The sequence below is a fragment of the Chiloscyllium plagiosum genome, unplaced genomic scaffold, assembly GCF_037043375.1.
Source record: "Chiloscyllium plagiosum isolate Xiang-an unplaced genomic scaffold, Cpla_swu_hap1 HiC_scaffold_7, whole genome shotgun sequence".
Lineage (NCBI taxonomy): Eukaryota > Metazoa > Chordata > Chondrichthyes > Orectolobiformes > Hemiscylliidae > Chiloscyllium > Chiloscyllium plagiosum.
In genome coordinates, this window is record NW_028270145.1 from 68,982,933 (window position 1) to 69,001,137 (window position 18,205).

General features: G+C 38.5%; 1 protein-coding gene across 3 annotated transcripts in view; it reads right to left on the reverse strand.

Annotated features, from left to right (window-relative positions):
* cobll1b (cordon-bleu WH2 repeat protein-like 1b) overlaps positions 1 to 18,205 on the reverse strand; it is a 161,903-nt gene that overhangs the window by 19,164 nt on the left and 124,534 nt on the right. For all 3 annotated transcript variants that reach the window (XM_043693895.2, XM_087989101.1, XM_043693897.2), the window contains exons 8-9: positions 15,217 to 15,349; positions 6,746 to 6,841 (exon numbers count right to left, since the gene is read on the reverse strand). In XM_043693895.2, the coding sequence (XP_043549830.2) occupies positions 6,746 to 6,841; positions 15,217 to 15,349 (229 nt within the window). The remainder of the gene's footprint in view (positions 1 to 6,745; positions 6,842 to 15,216; positions 15,350 to 18,205) is intronic.

Sequence of the window (18,205 nt, forward strand, 5' to 3'; positions counted from 1 at the left end):
TTGGATGTTTGACTATCAGTGCGGATGTTTAAAGACCCAGATGACACGATCTCTCTGGTATACATAGCCCTGTTCAGAACATTACAGTTACCCTAACAACAGACACTGTTAAAATTGGCCCTCCTAGAACTTGACAGCCTTTATGTTTTGTACTTCTGGATCTCCCTCTTACCAAAAGAATAGATATAATTGTTATTTTCAAGAAATATCATGACACTATTAAGGAATTTCAGGCCAGTTACCACTCCATTTGGTATTTGTAGTCTTTTGCACTCATAATTCTCCAAACAAATATAAAACTTACCTGTTGTATACCTCCTGTGACTATAAAATCTTGCAGTAATGCTGCATGTTTGTATCATTTAACTAAGAGTCCCGGGTGTTAATCAATTTAACACCAGTCCAAGTGGCAGGAATGCTTCGAGCACATAATTAATTAGCTGCTCAGCTGTGAACATTCCACCACTCTTCACAACATACATTTTATACAGCTTAATCAAAATAAAAATACCAACCCAGATTTATACATACTCAATGCACTCAGAATATTATCAGAGCATTTTAGGATATTGAAGAGATAAATCTCCCTAAGAAAATTAATTCAAAAGAACAAGAGTTGTCTTTAGTGCATGGAAATAGGAAATGTTGGAATGGAACAGAAGATATTCAATTAAGTTGAAGAAAAAGACAAGAATAAAGAAGTTTGCTGAATTAAATGAGGAAGGGAGATGATGCAGTTCACAAAATAGTCACAGTCCATTCAATTCACTCAGTAGAGCTGAATTTTTACATGTGTAGACAAGAAAAACAATGGTCAATTATTTCAGCTGTGTTTTCTTTTTAAAAAGAGCTGCTCTCTTAAGACTATTTCCAGTGTGTGAAATTGTTTTTATAAATCTGGGCATAATTGCTGAATGGGAGTAGCCAGTCATTAGTAAATCTCTTCCCAAGAGACTTAATTTCAACTTCTACATACCAGTAGTTGAATAATGATATTATTTCAAATTTTGCAGCGTGAAGGAAACCACAAGGTCGAAGTATTCTTAAGAGGTAAACAATGTTTCTTGTGGGATCGGGAGGAATACATACAGGAATGTGATTAGACTTTTTAGAGCCAATGGGAGTGCAGGCTCTTGAAAGAAGGTGATTGCATTCTGATTGCTATTTACTTGTGATGAACATTTTCCACATTAAACAAAGAGGTTGTTTTTGTCAACAGCTTAAAAAGCAGAACAAAATATTTTCTTGTTCAAATGTATAAATGCAGTAAACTTGTGTGCATTTTAAACAAATGCATGATCAATTCAGCAAGTTTGCTAAATGCAGGTCGATCTTTAGAGTAGAGACAAAAGCTACACTAGACTTTGTGAAAAAAGATACCCTGCATCTGCAGTTTAATTTCAGGGAGTTTAACTGTCTGCTGAAGTATCTGTAATAAACTGAAATAGATGACTGCATGCACTTTCATTCTATATGAGAATGTTGTAACTTCAACAAAAGCAGTTCATTGTGATCTATGAGGCCAAACTGTAATTTGCAGATGTGAATTCAAGTGCTGAAGCAGTACATTTTCTTCTCATGATTGCTTGTAAGTAAAATAACCCAAATCAAAACGAGCTAAGCGGCTTAAATTCAATCTAGAATTCAGATTGGACAAAGGCTTTACACAATTTTCCAAGATAATAATTTTTAAGTAGTTGGTTGTATAAGTCATTATTTAACACAGTTTAAGTGTTAAACTTTTGAATCTAAAACATGGTACATTAGCTTTCCTTAAGGATATGATTAAAATGATCTTGTCCTTAACTGGCTCTACTCTCATCTTAAAATACAGTACAAAAAGAAAATAGGAATCAAGAAAAAAGACAGAAAAAGGGAAGGATTTTCAAATGGCAGGTCAGAGAGATGTACGGCACGGAAACAGATCCTTCTGTCCAACTCATCCATGTCAACCAGATATCCCAACACAATGCCAGCACCTGGCCCACATCCCTCCAAACCCTTCCTATTCATATACCCATCCAAATGTCTTTTAAATGCAATTGTATTAGCCTCCACCACTTCCTCTGGTAGCTCATTCCATACATGTACCACCCTCTGCGTGAAAAAGTTGCCCCTTAGGTCTCTTTTATATCTTTCCCCTCTCACCATAAATCTATGCCCTCTAGTTTTGGACTCCCCCCACCCCAGGGAAAAGACTTTGTCTATTTATCCTATCCATGCCCCTAATAATTTTATAAACTTCTGTAAGGTCACCCTTCAGCCTCCAATGCTCCAGGGAAAACAGCCCCAGCCTATTCAACCTCTTCCTATAGCTCAAATCCTCCAACCCTGGCAACATCCTTGTAAATCTTTTCTGAACCCTTTCAAGTTTCACAACATCTTTCCGATAGGAAGGAGACCAGAATTGCAAGCAATATTCCAAAAGTGGCTTAACCAATGCCCTGTACAGCTGCAACATGACCTCCCAACTCCTGTACTCAATACTCTGACTAATAAAGGAAAGCATACCAAATGCTTTCTTCACTATCCTATCTACCTGCGACTCCACTTTCAAGGAGATATGAACCAGCACTTCAAGGTCTCTTTGTTCAGCAACACTCCCTAGGACCTTACCATTAAGTGTATAAGTCCAGCTAAGATTTGCTTTCCCAAAATGCAGCACCTCACATTTATCTAAATTAAGCTCCACCTGCCACTTCTCAGCTCACTGGCCCATCTGATCAAGATCTCGTTATAATCTGAGATAACTTTCTCCGCTGTCCACTACACCTCCAATTTTGGTGTCATCTGTAAACTTACTAACTATACCTCTTATGCTCACATCCAAATCATTTATATAAATGATGAAAAGTAGTGGATCCAGCACCAATCCTTGTGGCACTCCACTGGTCATAAGCCTTCAGTCTGAAAAACAACCCTCTACCACCACCCTCTGTCTTTTACCTTTGAGCCAGTTCTGTATCCAAATGGCTAGTTCTCTCTGTATTCCATGGAATCTAACCTTGCTAACCAGTCTCCCACATGTCTGACAAACCTGACTTAATATTTTGAAGAGTTTTCAGTAGTATTATTAAACATTGACTTATCAACTATCATTTATATGGATATCCAAAAATATTTAAGATGGTTCCACATGAAAAGTAGGGGTCCATAACTGGTGTTTTAAACATGAAATAAAGGCAAGTACACTGTACAAAGATAAGTTGGTTAAAGTGGACTGAGTACATAAGTTAAAAGGAAGTTTGTAGACAAAAGGTATTAGAGACTTAAGTAGATGTTTTATACATGGCTAACTGGCATTGCAAACTGAAAATAAAAGGTGTGGAAATGCTGTGAAGATTAATGATAGACAAGAAAATGAAGCAAGTTTTAAAAAGCAGCAAGCACGGTGGCACACGGTGGCACTGCTGCCTCACAGCGCCAGAGACTCGGGTTCAGTTCCCGCCTCAGGCAACTCTGTGTGGAGTTTGCACATTCTCCCAGTGTCTGCATGGGTTTCCTCTAGGTGTTCCGGTTTCCTCCCACAATCCAAAAATGTGCAGGTTAGGTGAATTGGCCATGCTAAGTTGCCCGTAGTGTTAGGTGAAGGGGTAAATGTAGGGGAATGGGTCTGGGTGGGTTATGCTTCGGCGGGTCGGTGTGGACTTGTTGGGCCAAAGGGCCTGTTTCCACACTGTAAGTAATTTAAATCTAAAATGTAAAAAGAGGACTAAACTGAAATAAACAGCAATTAATTATATTTGGGGAAAACTAGCAAGGAACATAAAAACAAACAGTAAAAATGATCTGCGAGTATAAAACTGAACTAAAATCACCAGAATTAACAATGATCCATTAGAGGACGAGATTAGGAAATTAATAATAGGAAACAAGGAAATAGCAGAGGACTTGAGTAAGTATTTTGTATCCATTTTCAGACTGGAAGATAAAAACAGCATATCAACATTTATATATTTAAAAATATCAAGCAGCCAAAAGGAAGAGAATAATTTGAAACAAAAAGAGGGGAAAATTAACAGAATTTTGAACAGGCAAGTCCCCTGGACCCAAAGCTCTAAATCTTAGCATGTCAGAGGGTGCATTTTCAGTGAATGCATTTATTGTATATTTGTAAATGTTAGATTCACTGTTGGTCCGACTGTTGGTCATCGAATCTACCAGCACCCAAGCTACAGATCTTCACAAAAAATGTTAAAGCTTCTAAACGTTCCTCAATGCCAGAAAGAGTCCAGCAGTTTGTAAAAATTAGAAGAATGGAGACAAAGTCGGGAACTAAAGAAATGTCAGTTAGTCTAACGTCTCTCATTGGAAAATGGTAGAAAATTAGAAAATGCTTTCCTCTAAAGAGATAATGGAGGGTCATTTACGAAGAGTTGACATGGTTGGTGAAAAGGAAAACATATTTGTCAAATATATTAGAGATTTTTCAGCACGTATCAGGCAGAGTAAAGAGGAACCAAAAGATTTCCAAAAGGCATTTGATAAGGTGCCATATAAAAGCTAAGTGCACCAGATAAGACCTATTGTGAGAGGTCATTTTAAGTTTGTCAAATTATAACCATTGGAGTGCCACAGAGCTCAATGCTGGGCCTTAACTATTTACTATACATGCTGCTGGTGAGACCATATTAGAGGACTAGATACAGTTTTGTGCATCTTTCTTAAGTTGGGACATACTTGCATGGAAGCAGTTCAGAGGAAGCTCACTAAGCATATTCTTAGGATGAGGGGGTTTGTCTTAAAAACAAATGATTGAACAAGGTGGACCCATAAACGTTTAGAAAAAAAGATAGGTCATCTTATTAAAACATGAGCTTTTAAGGAGGTATGACAGAGGTGATGCCTGGAAGATGTTTCGTCCTCAGGGGGGAATTCTAGAACTAGGGGACATCATTTCAAATTAAGGGGTCTCCCATTAAGGAATGAAATGAGGAAGAATTTCTCCCTCAAAAGGTGTTCATCTTTGTAATTCTCTTCCCCAACAAATATTGGAGACTGGCTCGTGGAATACATTCAAGTCCAACTTAGAGAATTTTTTGGTTGATAAGTGAGTTAAGGATAACTGCGGTTGGGGGAGGGTGGGGGTGGGGAGGTGACTGGGTGGGCACTAGAGAATAGGGTGAAAGCCAAGATACGATCTTATCTGCAGTGATTTATGCTATGGCCTCAAATCGTTCATCATATTTTCCGATGGCTTAAATAATAGGACACATCAAAATTCTGCCCATAGTAAAATAAGTGGCATATTACAGTAGGGCAGATGGAAGCAAAATAATTTCAATGTAAGGTAGATAGAGAAATGTGACTTAAAAAACATGACACTTACTTTTGAAAGGCTGAATCTTGAGAAGCTGTTGAAATTCAAGAAACCTGGAGAATCTTAATTGCTAAGGTATGTTCATCAGGTACCGACGGGAAAAGAGAGGGAGAAGACGGAATAAGGCATTGAAAGAATGCAAGACAATAACTGATGGCAAGGTGCAGGCAAGAGGTGAGAGAATGCGAGGGATGGTGGTAGGGATAAAATTGCAATTTGCAGCAATATTTAACTTGTTACTTTGTTTACTCAGTCCATATCTCAAGACTGAAGGAATTGCTATCGTTCTATTAAGACCAGGATCAAACGATCATTTCTCGTTCATTTTAAAATTAAATGTTTTCAACAGTTTGGGACTCTACTCACTGGAGTTTAGAAGAATGAAACATATCAGATTCTTAAGCAACATGACAGGTCAAACGCTGAGATTATTCCTCTCATGGGAGTGTCCAGGACTTGAAAGCATGGACTTAGAATAAAGAGGCACCAATTTAAAACTGAGTTGAGGAGGAGTTTCTTGACTCAAAGGGTTGAGAATCTTTGGAACACTTTACCACAGAGAGCTGCAGGGGCCGGGTTATTGTGTGTATTTAAGGCTGTGATAGATTCTTGATCAGTAGGAGGATCATGAGTTATGGGGACAGGGCAGGAAAGTGAACATGCTGAGTGTTGGATCAGCTATGATCCTATTGAATCATGAATAGTCTCAAGGGGCTGAACAACCTACTCCTGTTCCTATTTGTTATGGTCTTATGTTTTTAACAAGATGATGTTTACTCATTTATTTTTCTTTTTAAGAGCCACATACACATTCATGCATGAAAGTAAAAGTCATCACAAGTTTTTGAGCAGCCACATTTCAAACACAATAATATTAATTTATATCAGATAGAGAAGAGCAGTTATACAGGCAAAATATTATTTTCGACAAAAGTAGTAATCAAGTGGTCATGAATTGACACATTTCACATTGTGCCCGATTTCTTTTACATTTATCAAATGTGGATTGAAGGTCAATTTGCCATTACTAGTTAACACTATAGCCCAAAATTAATTTGCCATCTCATTCCAAATTGACTTAGATTTTTTTTTGGAAATTACGTGTAAAATTACAACAGTGAATGTCCTTCAAAAAATACTTTAATGGCCATAAAATGCCTTGACATGTCCCAAGGTTTGAAAGAAACCATATAAAACAGCCTTTTTCTTAAACTATTTACTGAATCAAATGGCCTTTTTAAAAGTAAAGTATTCTTACTGTATATTGTATATGGTTTTCAAAAGTCATACCAACTTATTTTAGAGTTTTGCGTTAAAAAAAACTTTTGTTTTTAAACAGCCAAATTGATTTTTTTTAAGCAAATCATACATGCATGTTTCTTGGCCAGGAGGAAATAATTGCTGATAAGTGAGAAACATTTTTACCTTGACCATCAGCTGAGGTATCTGGTATTTTGTTAGCAGAAGCCTTATCTGCAGCATCAGGACTTGGGCATAAATCCACCGATCCTTGATTAAAATCTGGCAGAACAAATTACAATATTGTAAAGACAGAAATATCACTTTTCCATTTATGTTACCTTGATTAAAATCTTAATTACCTCGAAAGCACATGTGCCTTGCCAATGATTACTCTGGAATTCTTACAAGAGCTCAAAGGATTAGTATCTCAATCCCCAACACAAATGCTTCAATCAGAACAAATATAGATTTTGAATAACTTGACTTGCTTAAAATAAGTACACCTTTCTCATATAAAGAAAGGATATGAAAATAGATGCATCACATTAATCTAAATTTACAGTATTTCTTTAAATGTTTGATAAAGCCATATCAGATGCAAATTATTAAACCACCAAGGTCTTCATACTTTTTTTAAATAAGCAATTCAGTCTGCTTCTGATGAAATCAGTTTCAAATTAGTTTAAACAAATGAGAACTATTAAATATAAAAAGGGAATGATGGCACGTGGCTTAGGCAGTAAATTCCAGGGTGATGGACCCTGAAGACTAGGCAGCGGTGCTAGAAAAATGTAATCAGCTTCTATGTGTGGTCAAGGCAATGATTGCATCTATACAGAACATCTCATATCTACTCTGCACTATATCATAGTTTCATGACTCAAGTGTGGGATTTGTTCAGGAGTTCAGTACCTGACATTCTGATACTCCAACTTAATGCTCACAAACCTTCCAATGATGCCAGCCTCACATTCAACTCTCACTACCTTCACATATCTAACTATTTTAACTATGGCATGCACATAAACCAAATACAGTGCAACACAATCACTGACATCTTGATAGCGATAACCACTTGTTGGAGCCTGATAGAGGAGATAATAGTGCACATCATGGTTTCAGCTACGACAGAACCAGCACCACTTCATGTCATACAGCACTCCAATGAAAGCCTCTTCTGAATTTGCATCACACCCTCATCCTTCTATCTGATATGATGTGCAAGATATAGAAAAGTATGACCACAGAATCCTTGCTTTAAAACCCAAACCTCAGGGAGAAAGGGAGACCATATCACTGATACAGATGCACGATCACTAGATCACACACGCTCAGCAACCAGTTCAGATATTGGCATGGTACAACGTTTACAGGCTAGCAACATTCTGCTCATGCTGAGTCAGCAGATATAAAGGAAGTTTCTGCCTAGACAGAGCGAAAGGAATACAGATGTATTTTTTGAATTGTTTTCCATAGATTGGTTTCTTTTTGCTCATGACACTAAGGTTGGCAGAGTTGTGGATAGTGACGAAAGATGTTGTAGGTTACAGAGGGACATAGATAAGTGCAGAGCTGGGCTGAGAAGTGGCAAATGGAGTTTAATACAGAAAAATGCAAGGTGACTCACTTTTGCAAAGAGTAACAGGAATGCAGAGTACTGGGCTAATGCTAAGATTCTTGGTAGTGTAGATGAGCAGAGATTTCTTGGTGTCCAGGTACATAGATCCCTAAAGTTGCCACCTAGGTTGATAGAATAGTTAAGAAGGCATACAGTGTGTTAGCTTTTAATAGTAGAGGGATTGAGTTTCAGAACCATGAGGTCATGCTGCAGCTGTACAAAATTCTGGTGCGGTCACACTTGGAGTATTGAGTACAGTTCTGGTCACCACATTGTAGGAAGGATGTGGAAACTTTGGAAAGGGTTTAGAGGAGATTTACCAGGATGTTGTCTGATATAGAGGGAAGGTCTTATAGGAAAGGCTGAGGGACTTGAGGCTGTTTTCGTTAGAGAGAAGGAGGTTGAGAGGTGACTTAATGGAGACATAGAAGATAATCGGAGGGTTAGATAGGGTGGACAGGGAGAGCCATTTTCCTTGGACGTTGATGGCTAGCACGAGGGAACATAACTTTAAATTGAGGTGTGATAGATATAGGATAGATGTCAGAGGCAGTTTCTTTACTCAGAGTATAGGGGCGTGGAACTCACTGCCTGCAACAGTAGTAGACCTGCCAATTTTAAGGGCGTTTAAATGGTCGTTGGATAGGCATATGTACAAGAATGGAATAGTGTAGGTTAGATGGGCTTCAGACTGGTTTCACAGGTCGGCGCAACATCGAGGTCCAAAGGCCTGTACTGCGCTGTAGTGTTCTATATTCTATAAAACTCCATACTAGCTGGATATTCATCCAGATAAAGTAGGTTCTATTTAATTAGTTTGAAAGATAACATTCAACACAGATGAAGTTGAGTTAGTGCCAAGCATTCTGAGGCAAAATGCAGATGCTGGAGATTGGAGTCAAGATCAGAGTGGTGCTGGAAAAGCACAGCAGGTCAGCCAGCATCTGAGGAGCAGGAAAATCGACATTTCGGGCAAAAGCCCTTCATCAGGAACGGAGGGCTTTTGCCCGAAATGTCGATTTTCCTGCTCCTCAGACTCTGCCTGACCTGCTGTGCTTTTCCAGCACCACTCTAATCTTGATGCCATGCATTCGGAGTTGAATTCTAATGAGAGGTAAAGAGATCAAAGTTTTATAGACGCCCATTTTTAAAAGTTCATAAACAATGTAGACCGGTTGTAGTGAAAGCTAATAGATCAGGCATTTAACTAAGACAACTACAAAGAAAGTAACAGTGTCATCATACAAGGCCTTGTTTGGGCACCCTTTAGAATATTTTACCAGTTCTTGTTCCCTCATACGATGAGATGGAAATGTGTTGCTGGAAAAGCGCAGCAGGTCAGGCAGCATCTAGGGAACAGGAGAATCGACGTTTCGGGCATTAGCCCCTCTTCAGGAATGGAGGAATGGAGCCTTATTTTGGTAAAATAAGGCTAATGCCCGAAACGTCGATTCTCCTGTTCCCTAGATGCTGCCTGACCTGCTGCGCTTTTCCAGCAACACATTTCCATCTCTGATCTCCAGCATCTGCAGACCTCACTTTCTCCCCTCATACGATGAAACTTCCAGAGAAAGGATGTTAAATTAATAACTAGTTTAAAACACACAGTTACAGCGAAAGTTTCAAAGAGGTTGGTCTTTTCATTCAATGCTTTGGAGAGATTTCATCGAAGGACTTAAATTATGGTAGAGCTAAAATGCTTGCATCTGAACAGAATAGGTGAATGAGAAAATTTGGTAAAATAAGGGATATGCATTTAAGGTATGTACATACAGAACTACAATAGATATTGTGGGGATTTTTTGTATAGAAGATCAATGACCTTTGGAATAAGTGCTTGTGCAGTAAGTATGGAATTACTGCAAATGCATAAAAGAGAACTGGGAAAGTTGCTGTACATGGCTGATATTATTCCATACTATGCTCTGGGTGAGGTAACACAAAGTCACCCTTATTTTTTGAAGTTAAAAATCAAACAACACCAGGTTATTTGGAAGCACTAGCTTTTGGAGTGCTGGTTGTGGAGTATAAGATCGTAAGACACAGAATTTAGCAAAAGTTCAGTGTGATGTAACTGAAATTATATATTGAAAAAGACCTGGATTGTTTGTTAAGTCCCTCATCTTTCAAAATGAACATGTTGGTTTCAGTTCTTTCATATAGAAATTGCAGAATGTTTTGAAAAGCCACATACATAGTGGGAGGTGTCCCCATGCATCATGGTGGTAACAGTGTTATTTTTGGAATTCCTTTTTGATCAGCTTTGGGTCATAAAAGATGTTTTTCCAAATTTATTCCCTTTGAGTTTGCCAATTTTCTTTGCCTCTGACAGGGATAAGCATGATGGATAAAGAGTTTTGAAGATACATCAGTTTCTTATGTCTCTCAAAATTCAGACGACAACTTAACATATCAACATGATGCTTGGCAATGTTGCATTACATTGTCCTTAAAGACAAGCTTATACCAAGTTGCTGCATTCTTCCATTATGTCAGCAGATGGCACTGTCTGAGGTCAGAACAACAGGAAAATAATTTTATACAGTGCATTTCATATCTTCAGAATGTTGCAAAACACTCGATAGCCAATTGATTGTTTTTCAAATACAGTCAATATTTTGATAAATAAATGTAGCCAATAGACAATAGGTGCAGGAGTAGGCCATTCAGCCCTTCGAGCCTGCACCGCCATTCAATATGATCATGGCTGATCATTCCTAATCAGTATCCTCTTCCTGCCTTATCTCCATAACTCTTGATTCCACTATCTTTGAGAGCTCTATCCAACTCTTTCTTAAATGAATCCAGAGACTGGGCCTCCACTGCCCTTTGGGGCAGAGCATTCCACACAGCCACCACTCTCTGGGTGAAGAAGTTTCTCCTCATCCCTGTCCTAAATGATCTACCCCCTATTTTTAAGCTGTGTCCTCTGGTTCGGCACTCACCCATCAGCGGAAACATGTTTCCTGCTGCCAGAGTGTCCAATCTTTTCATAGTCTTATATGTCTCAATCAGATCCCCTCTCAGTCTTCTAAACACAAGGGTATACAAGCCCAGTCGCTCCAGTCTTTCAGTGTAAGGTAATCTCACCATTCCAGGAATTGACCTAGTGGACCTACGCTGCACTCCCTTAATAGCCAGAATGTCTTTCCTCAAATTTGGAGACCAGAACTGCACACAGTACTCCAGGTGTGGTCTCACCAGGGCCCTGTACAGCTGCAGAAGCACCTCTTTGCTTCTATACTCAATTCCTCTTGTTATGAAGGCCAGCACGCGATTAGCCTTCTTCACTACCTGCTGTACCTGCATGCTTGCCTTCATTGACTGGGTGTACAAGAACACCCAGATCTCTCTGTACTGCCCCTTTACCTGAATTGATTCCATTGAGGTAGTAATCTGCCTTCCTGTTCTTGCCACCAAAGTGGATAACCATACATTTATCCACATTAAACTGCATCTGCCATGCATCTGCCCACTCACCTAACTTGTCCAGGTCACCCTGTAATCTCCTAACATCCACATCACATTTCACCCTGCCACCCAGCTTAGTATCATCAGCAAATTTGCTAATGTTATTGCTGATACCATCTTCTATATCATTAACATATATTGTAAAAAGCTGCGGTCCCAGCACGGATCCCTGCGGTACCCCACTGGTCACTGCCTGCATTCCGAAATGGAGCCCTTTATCACTACACTTTGTTTCCTATCAGCCAAACAATTTTCAATCCAATCTAGTACTTTGCCCCCAATACCATGCGCCCTAATTTTACTCAATAACCTCCTATGTGGGACTTTATCAAAAGCTTTCTGAAAGTCCAGGTACACTACATCTACAGACTTACATCCTCAAAAAATTCCAGAAGATTAGTCAAGCATGATTTCCCCTTCATAAATCCATGCTGACTCTGTCCTATCCTGTTACTACTTTCCAGATGTGCCATAATTTCATCCTTTATAATAGACTCCAGCATCTTTCCCACCACTGAGGTCAGACTAACTGGTCTATAATTTCCTGCTTTCTCTCTCCCACCTTTCTTAAAAAGTGGTATAACATTATCCACCCTCCAATCCTCAGGAACCGATCCCGAATCTATCGAACTCTGGAAAATAATCACCAACGCAGCCACGATTTCCCGAGCCACCTCCTTCAGTATCCTGGGATGTAAACCATCAGGCCCCGGAGACTTGTCAACCTTCAGACCTAACAGTCTCTCCAACACCAATTCCTGGCAAATATAAATTCCCTTCAGATCAGGTCCTTCAGCCACTGTTACCTCAGGGAGATTGCTTATGTCTTCCCCAGTGAACACAGATCTGAAGTACCCATTTAATTCTTCTGCCATTTCTTTGTTCCCCGTAATATATTCCCCTGTTTCTGTCTTCAAGGGCCCAATTTTAGTCCTAACCATTTTTTTGCCTTGCACATACTTAAAAAAGCTTTTACTATCCTCCTTTATATTATTGGCCAGTTTACCTTCGTACCTCATTTTTCCTCTGCGTATTTCCTTCTTAGTAATCCTCTGTTGCTCTTTAAAAGCTTCCCAGTCCTCAGTTTTCCCACTTATCTTTGCTATGTTATACTTTTTCCGCTTTTAACTTTATATGTTTCTTAACTTCCCTTGACAGTCACGGCCGCCCATGCCTTCTCCTGGGATCTTTCTTCCTTTTAGGAATGAACTGATCCTGCAACTTCTGCATTGTACACAGTAATATCTGCCATTGTTCCTCCACTGTCATCCCTGCTAAGGTATTGCACCATTGAACTTTGGCCAGCTCCTCCCTCATAGCTCCATAGTTCCCTTTATTCAACAGAAGTACTGTCACTTCCGACTCTAGCCTCTCCCTCTCAAATTGCAGATTGAAGCTTAATGTATTATGGTATTATAATGTAGTAGCAATGTATTTACTGCGTGCTCGTGCAAAACCACATTGAAATGTTTGACCTAGTAATATGATTTTCATGGTTGCAGTTTATGGTTAAATATTGATCCTAATATTGGGAGAATTCTCACTACTTTGGAATAGTGTCATGGAGTACTTTAGGCCACCTCAAGAGGGCAGCTGGAACTAGATTTAACCTTTTAACTGAGTCAACTTGAGAACTTGGCATCAATTCTGTCATTTATCTTCTTTCTGTAGCAGTTTAACATGTTAATCAGGCAGAAGGAAATCCAATTTTGTTTTAAGAGGTAGCCAGAAAATGCACTATGGAAATGGGCAGGATACTCATTTCTTGATGTAATCAAGTGGAATCACACTAAAAGGACTTTGGACTTGATTCACCCTCGCCTTGCATTGGTGACGCATTGGAACTTTACTGCTCACTAACTCTGGTGTTGAAACAGGCCTTTTGAATTTATGATTGACATGAAAAACAGTTAAAAAAATTCCTTCATTTAAGGCATTGTGTCAAATTATAATTTCCTTCTATCTAGATGTGCAGATCCAAGTTAACTTACAGATAGTATCATGTCACAAATCAGTAGACTATTGAGAATTTAAGGTGGTACTATAGACAAATTCCAGGTACTTTATTTTGATTGTGTGATGAGTTCTAGCGTAGAACATATTCTCCCAAGTGCATATAAAGTAATGAAGTATAAATCTGTGAAACAATAAAATATCATGACAAGCTCCCATGACTGAAATATAAGTTATTTCTTTTTAAAAAAGAGCAGAAGTAGTCCATACAATCACTCATGTCTGCTCCACCATTCAATATAATCTTGACTGATCATCCAACTTATTGCATTTTGCATGAAGAATTGAAAATCTACCTTTTGCAGCCTTGAATACAGTCCACAATGTCGTGGGGTAGAGAATTCCAAAGACTGGCAGCACACTAAATGAAGAAATGTCTCCTCATTTCAGACTTAAATAATTCACCCCTTATCTTGAGAGAGTGATCCCATGTTCCACATTCCTCAGCATGGGAAAATGATATCTTTATGTGAACCCCATCAAACCCTGTGGCACTTTAAACTCCAGAGAGATGTAAATGTCCAATTTTCTTAGCTTTTCATTAAGGATAACCCTGTCATTCATGACACAGTTATTATGAACTGCTGGAAACTACAATGGCAAGTATATCCTGCCTTCCAGATGGAGACCACATTGCATTTGAGTGATGTGTACAGTCTCACCAATGTAGCAAGGCTTCCTTATTTTTATATTCCAGTCTATTCATAATTAAAGCCAACACGCCATTTGGATTTCTAATGGTTTTAACACCTATGTTATAACTTTGTGTTCTTTGTACTAGTGCAGTCAAGCTTCTATGTATACCAACGTGTAAAAGTTTCATTAAATTTTAAAACTTATTCTGCTTTCCCCTTCCCATTATACTTCATCTTCCACCCTGTTGCTTATTCAGCGAGCAAGTCTTTATCTGTCTGCAGCATACTGTGTCATCTCTGCTTACATTCTCATATAAACTTGTAATGTCAGGAAACTTTAGTTGATTACTCTTGTTCCCTCACCTATTAATATAAACTATACACAGCTTAGATCCCACAATTGATCTTTGCTATGCTCAGCAAGTTACAGGCTGCCAATGTGAAAATGCCTAACTTATTCATACTTTCTATTTTATGTTTCCTGTTTGTAAAATAAATTTCCATCTATGGCAAAATATTACACAACAGCTCTTATCTTGGAAGTTACATGCAGCAGTATTTCAAACTGAATTCTGATCTTGTATACATCAACATTTTGGTTTGGAAAGCTGAGCTAAATGGAATGTTAATATCATGGTATATACTCTTAATTAAAGCAGCATTAAAACAAAAAAAGATTGGAAAGTAGCTCATTGTCTTTTGTAACAAAAATGAAACATTTTTTCAGCGTACATGTACTTTCATCAAAAAAGCTGAAGCTACAGAATTTAGAAATATAAATTTTTCCCCTTATTTGCAATTATTTAACATGGAACATTGGAATAGTAAAATTATAGCACGACCAAATTAATTAACTTCTACTGTATTACTCAAATTAACATTCTTACTGAAAAATAAGTAAAAATAAATATGATCACCTGATTTATTATCTTGGGGATTTTGATCTCCTATTTTAGTTGGAGGCAGGGGAGCCTTTCTTTTGGTTTTTCTTGTAGTTGCAACTTCACCACCAAGTGACCCCGTTCTTTGTCTGCTAGAATCTGTCAAGTTCTAACAATTGGACAGAAAGAAAAACAACAGTACAGTAATGCTGGCTAAAGCAGACATGTTACAGATTCTGAAAGTACAAGAGAGTAAACAATGAACCACTCTTTGGCCCAAGTACACCAACAATATGCATTCACAATGGCTATTTGTTCAAGAATCTCCAGTTTCTGAGCAACATTCCCTGGAAATATGCAAACAAGTTGCTGTTCAATTGTAGCATACAATCAATGACTTCAAATCGAAGTGATCTCCATTTTTGTCTTTACAAGACAAGTTGGTCCACAACACCAGGAGATTAAGTCTCAAACCTCTGCTCCCTGATACCGCAAGCAGAGGAAACCTTGCTTGAACTGCTACAACAATCTGATCAGAGTGCAGGTGAAATTGAGAGGTGGACTGAATACAGGGAAGGGTGATGTTCACTTTTTATTTCTAAATGCATTGGTGGGAGATCCAGATTTACTATCTCCTTCACTATGAATTACTTCAGGATGGACAATGTCACAAATTCTAACTGACTGCTTTTTATTCACAAAGGTATACCTCGATGGCTGAAACCCATCACACTGGAGGTAGAAGAAACAAAAAAGGAAAAGATGAGCTACTTCCAGGCAGAGTCAGAATCATCCAACTCTCAACTAGAGACATGCATAATCATATTCCAAACAGTAAGGCCAGACGAGCCCTCCAGCATTACAAGCCAGTTGCAGAAATCAGGGAGATTTTAAGGATATGGAGCAAGCCAGCATATCTCTCCAGAAAAGCCATCTAAAACTCAAACATAAACTGGTACAACATTGAAGTAGCTATAATGGTCAGCACCAACATTGTGCAGGCAAAATTATGTGAGAATTAATGCACCAGTTAAAGCTTCCACCTAGATGCAAGGTCTGATCTTGACATTTGAGGCTTTAGTTAACAAACTGAACAATCCAACTATCATAGCTTCCATTCTCTTCAAAGGATTTGATAGTTGCTATTGCTGCAGCCCGCTAACAGACTGCAGATCAAGGCTGCACAAGGCAATACCTGTATTCCAGTCTCAAACATAGATAGCAGCATCCTTGTTCCAGGAGTACAAAGCTATCAATACAGATCACATACCAGCCCACAGTCCATCAGGCCTACAATGTGGGTTTTGGCACCAGCAGGGTGTCTTTACCTGAAGAAGCAATGTTATCCTTTGTAGCCAAAGAATTTAGGCATAGGTAATGCCATATTTAAATTTCCTACTATATACATATTACATTCACAGGCACATAAGTGCTATGAAATCGTACAGAGGAGCATGCTTCCATGAAGCAAGTGAACCACGTTAAAGGTGGAGCATGTGATCTTTATACCTTTAGTTCACACACAATGATACGCTGATCATGTCATGAGCATACCTCCCAAAGGTTGACACAACTACTTAAACTTACCATACACTTTGCCTTTCTGTCCAGTAGGAGTCAATGCGAGGGGATAACTAGACTAAAGGTTCATACAAGTACTGGAGCCAAACAGGTGTGCAGTAAGAGACTGGAGAGATTTCTTCATCGAAAACATCACAATGCTTTTTCCTCCTTTGTTAGAAAGCAGAGAAATGGAACCTTGATGCACCCTCTCTAGGCCAAATATGGCCTCCTTAGGTTAAGGGACCAAAACTACAAGGTATTCTAGATACGGCCTCACCAACGCCCATATATGCATAATGTGGAAAGAATTGTTATCTTTCATTACAAAAGGATTGGAATAAATGTCATTTGCCTTCCTAATTGCTTGCTGTACCAACATGCTTACATTGTGACACCACTGTACCTCTGAATACAAACATTTTCCATTCTTTGATTATTCAAAAATATTTTGCTTTTCTTTTCCTATGTAACTTAGATTTTGCCATTTTATATTCCATCTGCCATATTCTTGCTCACTCACCCTAGCTATCTATAATTCCTCTGCAGCCTCTTTGTGCCCTTACTGTTACGTATCTTACAAAGTGACCTTGCATGCTGTTCCTTCATCAATATAGATTATAAAAGCTAAATCCCAAATACAATTCCTGCAGAACCCCATGAGACCGAGCTTGCAAACAGTTTGGTTAGTGTAGAATATAGAAATTAGTAATACTATTCTTCCGTTGTAGTATACCTTTCAGTCCATAGGTTCTTTAGAAGATCTCTCTAATTAGTCCCTTCCTTCCCCTTTCACCCCAGAGCTCTGTAAATGCAATGCTTGAATTTGAAATGTTTATTCAATTCCCTTTTCAAAATGTATTATTAATTTGCATCTGCCACCCTTCTATATATTGCATGGTTTAATGATATGGATTTTTTTTAAATCCTGTCACCTCTGATGCTTTAGACTATGTCTTCTGGTTATTGACATTTTTGCTAATGGAAATAGTTTCTCTATATGCATTTTATCAAAATGCAACATGATTTTGAACAATTCTCCATTCTCCCATTGCCTAGTTCTGCTTCATGGAAAACAATTCAAGATTCTCTTGTATCTCTACACAACTGAAATCCCTCATTACTGGTCCCATTCTGGCACAACTTCTTCTACATCATTTCTAAGGCCTTGACAATCTTCCTAAAGTGTTTGACCAGAACTGACTACAATACTTCGGCTGCAGACAGTGCTTACTTCCAGTCTGAAAGGCAATGATTCACTCTGCTTTCAGTCCCCTTACTAAATTTCATATAAAATTGGTCACTGCCCTGTAATGCCATGTGCTTCAAATCTGTTCAAGTCTATGAAGTGATACTTCATCGGAAGCAGTCTGAAAATTCATATACACAATATCAAACCACCCTCAAAAACCTTCATTATTACTTCAATAAAGTTAAACAAACATAATTTATCTTTCATAAATTT